Genomic DNA, 6873 nt, shown 5'->3' with positions numbered 1-6873 from the left:
CAATAATTTTGAATTCTCTAGCAAATAGCTTTGAAACTYTCTGGCAAGGTGTATACCTCCACCTTCCTCTGGCGATGGGTCTGCATACTGCTGTTATCTTCAGTCTCATTTATTCAAATGAATGAGCTCACATGGCATAGGGTTGTGCTGTCAGCCTAAAAATTGTGATCTGATGACAGGCCAGAATATTTTTCATCCTGTGATAATTGGAAGAGGGTCAGAAAGAGGGAGATGCTTCATAATTTGGAAAATTATCTGAATGTGGGAAGAGATATCACCCTTGAAAGATAGGAAGGAGGAGATGGGGGTAACATAGGAGTCACAGGGCAGAGAATTGGAAAGTTCAGGATAAGATGGAGTGATCAGGAAATCCAGAAAGTCAGGAAATGGTAAGAAGTTCTGCATATGATAGACACAAATCTAGAGACCATTTTGGGGTAGTTCAATTTTGGCATACTTATCTTGAGATACCCTTAGTTTTGGATTTTCTGAGAAAATGCTGCATATCTGTGATTTTGCTGCAACTGTACTGCTGAACACATCAAAACCAGCAAAAGAGAGCTAGAGGGAAAACAGAGGCATACCTGAAAGGTGCACACACATTCAGAGGTACTAGATCTTGTACTCCATTGTACGTAACACATCCAGGGAACTGCTGTGCCACAGATTGGTAAGACCTGGCTTATTACCAGGTGTATTACCCCTTGAGCTTTTGGACCAGGATATGAGCCCAGAATCAGGTGTCCTGCTGTGTTAGACCCAGCAACAACTTTTGCCATAGAGCTATCAAGGTGGTTTTATGCATCTTGGAATTAGTGACCAATATGGTCTGGGGGAGAATGGGGTCATCCTTAACTCTTGAACTACAGCAACATGTCAGACTTGAGCTTGAAGGTGTAAACAAAGCCACCACTTCAGAGACAGGCTAAGCAGCACCTTTAGCTGGCACTGGTCACGGGGTTTTGGTCTCAGATGTAGCAACCAAGACACTCTGCAGAGAATATTGTTATATTGTGGCATTGCTTACTGGAATACTGCTTCGGGATTCATTCCTTGTCCCTCCCTAGCATCTCTGGATCCTTCTCATCTTTCTTCTCCAATTTTGCTAGTTATGTACCATTGTAAGATGCTAACCCAGCTGGATCAGCATGGAGACTGAATGGTGGCAGCTGGCGTACCCTCTTAATATAGAAGTGAGGGRTGTGGCTGCACGGGGAGTATGATGCGGATGGATTTGGGAAGAGGCTGTGTGCAAAAAAGGTTTTAGCTACATGTTGCAAAGGCTTGTGGGATTGATGCCGTGCCTGAGGTGCAGCGTAAGTACACAGATGGAAATACAGAAACTTACTAAGGTCTTTCAAGAGCAAATGCAGAGAGCATATAGCAGCCTGGGTGCCAACGATGAGATGGCCTGCAGTAGCAGCTGAGCAGACAGGGCAGGCATGGCTGGATGGGGCTGCAGCTTGTGTAAGGCAGCTAAGCTAGCTTCAACACTGCCAGCTCAGGTCCTGTGAACAGCAGAGCTGTGGTAGTGTGGAACTTTTGCGTGGGCCACAAAATCATTTTGTGAGCCCTTACAGAGCTCCCCACTGCYTCTGCTGTGCTGTTAGCAGCGCTTGGATCTTGCTAATTCAAACGTAGTGCAGGATGAGCTGAATCACAGCAGTGATTGCAATGTAGACAAGCCCTGTATCCTCTTATAAATCTCCTGAATCTTTCCATCTCTCTCAAAAGCTGTTTTTTAAAGAATTTCTCAATAGTTAACCATGCGAATGAATAAAACATAATAATGATTCAAAGAATCTTGAGAATGAATAGTTCATCATAATAACTGAAAAAGGAATCTTGGTAAAAAACGTTTTACTATTACAAAGACAAATACTGTTTTTATTTTAATGAAAAGGTATATTCTCCATAAAGAGTCTTTTTCATGTGGTTGCCATTCTATAATTATGTATAATAGAAAAGAAAAACATGTTTCCCTGTGCAAGAGCTATCTTCACATAAATGAAAAATGTATTTYCTTGTACAACAGCTACCTTCAATGCTAATGATTGAGGAAGACTTTGAGCTAAGTACCAAGCACCATATGAATTATATTCACATCTTCCCTGAAGACAGCCCTAATGAGCTGGTCAAAATGTCCTAAACCTGAAGTAAAAGAATATTGCCAGCTTAGTTAGACAGGAATCAGGACAAGGGATAGAGAGGAGAATGTTTTGCTTCTAGATCTGTGCAGCTAAGAGATGGTGTRGGCAAAGCATACAGCTTGCAGCTAGCAAAGGCATCAGACGCTATGATAATAAAAGTCTAGTCAATAATAATTAGCACTGACACAGGACTTTCAAGAGAAAGATGCATTTTTCCCCTGGGAAGGAGGGAAGCAGCATCACCTATTAGCCCCATTTGCAGAGGGAGAAAGTGAACTACACTGAGTTTAGAATGCTTTCAGATGCCTGGTATGATAGAGAAGGAGCAAGCTACAGGTTTCCCAAGGCAAAAGGACTGGAAGTCTGATTGTCTGTGAAACGCAGTGTTGCATTCCAGGAAGACTGAATGCTGATTGTGTGCTGGTAAACAAAAAATGGGTAAATTCACCTGTTTGGTACCTAGCAGCAGTGGCAAACTCTATCCACCTAAATGAGAAGAGAGAAACGGTATTTACCTGTGTCTTTCCCCAGCTGCATTATTTACTGTGAGATAAGCTGTCTCCAGCTGGATGGTCAGACACCACTGACAACCTCGGAGTATGGCAATAACACTTATAAATGGAGGCGTGTGAGCCTCAGGCACGGAATGACTTGCACAAGGTCAACTAGAGCCCACAGCAGGGACAGGAACATTAGCGAGGTATCATGGGTCCAACATTTTAGTGGCGAGTACTGACCGGAGCTGGTGCCGTTTGAAACACTGTATTGGGGGTTGGCTGAAAGGGAGGAATGGGGAGCGGAGAAGGGCCTGAGGGGGGCCACCTCCTGGATGAGCTGTTGCAAGGCTTCTGGCCGGCGAGCTGCAGCCCGCCCGGGGGCTGGAGCGGGGAGGAGCACTAGTCTCAGCGCATGTCGACAGGTGTGTGTGGGTGCGTGTATCTGTCTGTAGCTGAGGGTGTCTGTGCTCGCGCGTGCGAGTGTCTGTGTGTGTCTGTGTGCCTCTCCATCTGCCTCTGCRTAGCCGTGTGTGTGTGTCTGTGTGTGCGCGCTTGTGTGCGCGCCCGCGCTTGTATCTCTCCCTCTCTCTTCCTCCGCCTCCTTCTTGTGTGTGCGCGTGTGTGTGCGGCTGGGACGGCAGAGCCAGACGCGCCGAGCAGCAGCGCGCTGCCCTAGCGCGAGGCAGAGCGAGCCGGAGCCAGAGCCAAGTCRGAGCCGAGCGGGAACCGCCCGGGGCCGGCAGCAGCGAGGAGCCGCCGGGCCGGCGCGGACGCAACAGGCAGGGYGCAGGGCGCTGGGCGCGGAGTGCAGGGCACGGGGAGGCTCGGCGGCGGCTGCCGGTCGGATGGCCACGCACGGCCTCGCTGCCTCCTGAGGTAGAGGCGCGCCGGGCTAGGCTTCCCCGCGGGCGGTGGACAGTGGGGCGGCATGCGGGCAGAGGAGGCTCTGGCGCTGGCGGGTCCGCGGGTGGGTGACGGCGGCGAGAGGGAGACAGACACAATGGGAGAGGAGCGTAGCAGCGGCAGCTGCTGCAGCAGCGAGCGGCTGGTGATCAACATCTCAGGACTGCGGTTTGAGACCCAGCTGCGGACCCTCTCCATCTTCCCTGACACGTTGCTGGGTGACCCCAACCGCCGGGTGCGCTACTTTGACCCACTCCGCAATGAGTACTTCTTTGACCGGAACCGGCCCAGCTTTGATGCCATCCTCTACTACTACCAGTCTGGGGGGCGGCTCCGCCGGCCAGTCCATGTGCCCCTGGACATCTTCCTGGAGGAGATTCGCTTCTACCAGCTGGGCCAGGAGGCCATTGAGACCTTCCGGGAGGATGAGGGCTTCATACAAGAGGAGGAGAAGCCCTTGCCACAGCATCACTTCCAGCGCCAGGTCTGGCTGCTCTTTGAGTACCCTGAGAGCTCGGGGCCAGCCCGGGCCATTGCTATTGTCTCTGTGCTGGTGATTCTCATTTCCATTGTCATCTTCTGCCTGGAGACCCTGCCTGAGTTTCGCCAGGAACCCAAGGGGGTCCAGCCTAGCTTTGGAGAGGCGGCACTGCCTAGTGATGATATGCTGCTTCTGCTGCCACTGCCACCACCAAGTGGGACCCCATCGCCCCTGCGCCCTGCTGCTGGCACTGGCCCCTTCTTCACTGACCCCTTCTTCCTCATTGAGACCCTGTGCATCATTTGGTTCTCTTTTGAGCTCCTCGTCCGCTTCTTTGCTTGCCCCAGCAAGCCCGAGTTCTCCCGCAACATCATGAACATCATTGACATTGTGGCCATCATCCCGTACTTCATCACCCTGGGCACTGAGCTGGCCCAGCAACAGCAACAGAAGCAGCAGTCCGGAAGCAGTAGCAACAATGGGGGCCAGCAGCAAGCCATGTCCTTGGCCATCCTCCGAGTTATTCGCCTGGTTAGGGTCTTCAGGATCTTCAAGCTCTCCAGGCACTCCAAGGGGCTGCAGATCTTGGGTAAGACTCTCCAGGCCAGCATGAGAGAGCTGGGCCTGCTCATTTTCTTCCTCTTCATTGGGGTGATCCTCTTCTCCAGTGCTGTCTACTTTGCGGAGACTGATGACCCTGACTCCCTGTTTACCAGCATACCTGATGCTTTTTGGTGGGCGGTGGTGTCCATGACCACTGTGGGCTATGGGGACATGTATCCCATGACAATTGGTGGTAAGATTGTGGGCTCCTTGTGTGCCATTGCAGGCGTGCTCACTATTGCCCTACCTGTCCCTGTCATCGTGTCCAACTTCAACTACTTCTACCACCGAGAGACTGATCATGAAGAGCAGTGCCAGTACACACATGTCACCTGTGGCCAGCAGCAGTCCCCCTTCTCTGAGCCTAAGAAGGGAGACAGTAATCCGTCTCTCAGCAAATCTGAATTCCTGGAAGCAGAAGACCTGGAGTCCATGAAATATTCCAATTTCATTTCTCCGAACAACCAGGCTTATAAAGAGAAGAAAATGCTGACAGAGGTTTAATCAGTTTTGTTATCCTGAATCCAGACATAGAGCTGCAAGCTGCTGCACAGCCGTCTTCCCACTAGCAGCTGGATCTATTCAGCATTTACATGCCACACTGTGAACTGTGATACTGTAAACAGAATGATTGTGATAATGGGCTCTCCTGTCCTAATTTGCTGTTTCTCATTACTTTGTGCCATCGGAAATGTTCTTATTTTATTCTGTGGAGTGCTAGCTATCATCCTCCACTTCCTCATGATTTCTCTTTTTGTTTTTCTGAAGACTGCTTTAATCCAATATTAATTCTGAAGGTTAACCTTTCTAGTCTACTGGCAAAAAAGTAGCCCTTGCCACCGCTTCAGCTGAAGGATTAGGCATGGAATAAACAGTTTAAGGGTCTACAAACATCTGGCTCAAGCTCTGCCCTTAGTTTCTGTGGCAGCACAGTGACCTTGGCTGCAGGATCAGTCATGCCTGCCATGCCATTGTCTTTGAATAATGGAAATGCTGTAGCCAGCATCACAGTGAGTTCTGCAGCTGTAGGGGAAAGTCAGCAGATGCCTTCTTCCTTTGCAACCCTTAGCACTCTAAAAATCCTGTGGTTTTGTGTTTTGAAAAAAAGTGCATAGATCTAAAATCTCTTAGTTGCCTGTGACCAGATATTGTATTTCGAAAGCAGATTTTAAAATCAACAGGCTTGATGATGATTCTCTGTGTTTTAAGCTTATTTCAGTCTTATTTATGTCAGTTAATTGGCATTTATAATACCAACTTAATCTTCATAGTGGTAAGTGGCTTCTGATGTAAGACACATCTGAGAAAAATCATTCATTATCTCCACAGTTTTTCTCCACACAATAGTGTTTAATGAGATGTACTTTGTGCTTCAAGTATCTAGTTCTGTATTCAGACATGTGAGAGCAATTGACTCCACTGGGTTTTTACTGAAAGGTTTGTATAGCTGAGGGAAGTTTGCATGTTGGTATAATTCTGTTGTTGAGACACCTCAGCTGCAGACAGTTGCACCTGTGCTAACTGAAGATTGCACTGGTTTAACTGGCTGCAGGCATAAATTGCCCCATGATAAGCATGTCAGCATTAGAGATATAGATCAGCAATGAACAATTTTTCCAAAGCCATCTGCACAAGCCCAACAGCGTATCTCAGATCTTTCAAGTGAGAAAAGAGCTAACTTTGATGAGATGCTTTTGTTTGATCTAGCCAGTTTTATATATTTCTTAGACAAAAGGCACAGCAATGTCTTTTGCATGCACTAGGTCTTTATGAGAGCAACTTATGCTAGCAACACAAAATGCATACCTTGGCCTCGCATGTGGGATTTGTCAAGGGGCCACAGTTATGCATCTTAAATGCATCTTAAATGATGTTCTAGATCATTTCATTTTTTAATCAACTCTGCCTTATACCTGAATTTAAAATGTCTCCAATGCTGCCAGTGGGTGAGAAGGGGAAATGGATGCTTTCTGATTCCACCGGTAAATTTTACAGGAAATGTCTTTTGTCTCCTTTATCTAAATGTATATTCTGCATTCACATATGTGCATGAGTATAAAAGCAAAGGCAGCCATTAATGACTTCGCACTGTATACGTGTATTAGAGTGCATTACGTATTGCAAGTGAAACATAATACATAAAATAGACATAAAGTCAAGATGCAAAATATAAAGAATGCATTTTATGTATATGTATATATTATGCTTTACAACCATAAGGCTAAGAATGCTAAAGGCA

At 47.5% G+C, this 6873-nt stretch overlaps 1 protein-coding gene across 1 annotated transcript; it reads left to right on the top strand.

Moving 5' to 3' along the window:
* Positions 1-3570: 3570 nt before the first annotated feature.
* Positions 3571-5610, top strand: LOC146599260 (potassium voltage-gated channel subfamily A member 6-like). Its single transcript, XM_085298789.1, has one exon. The coding sequence runs from the start codon at positions 3576-3578 to the stop codon at positions 5136-5138; it is 1563 nt and encodes a 520-aa protein (XP_085154915.1). The 5' UTR covers positions 3571-3575; the 3' UTR covers positions 5139-5610.
* The last annotated feature ends 1263 nt before the right edge of the window (positions 5611-6873 follow it).

The sequence above is a fragment of the Rhea americana genome, unplaced genomic scaffold, assembly GCF_003343005.1.
Source record: "Rhea americana isolate MKP2758 unplaced genomic scaffold, rheAme1 scaffold_142, whole genome shotgun sequence".
Classification (NCBI taxonomy): Eukaryota; Metazoa; Chordata; class Aves; order Rheiformes; family Rheidae; genus Rhea; species Rhea americana.
The sequence above is the reverse complement of the archived record's forward strand: the minus strand, read 5'-3'. Positions and strand labels throughout refer to the sequence as shown.

Coding starts and splice junctions, on each gene's coding strand:
- LOC146599260 (XM_085298789.1), top strand. CDS start 3,576: ATGCGGGCAGAGGAGGCTCTGGCGCTGGCGGGTCCGCGGGTGGGTGAC.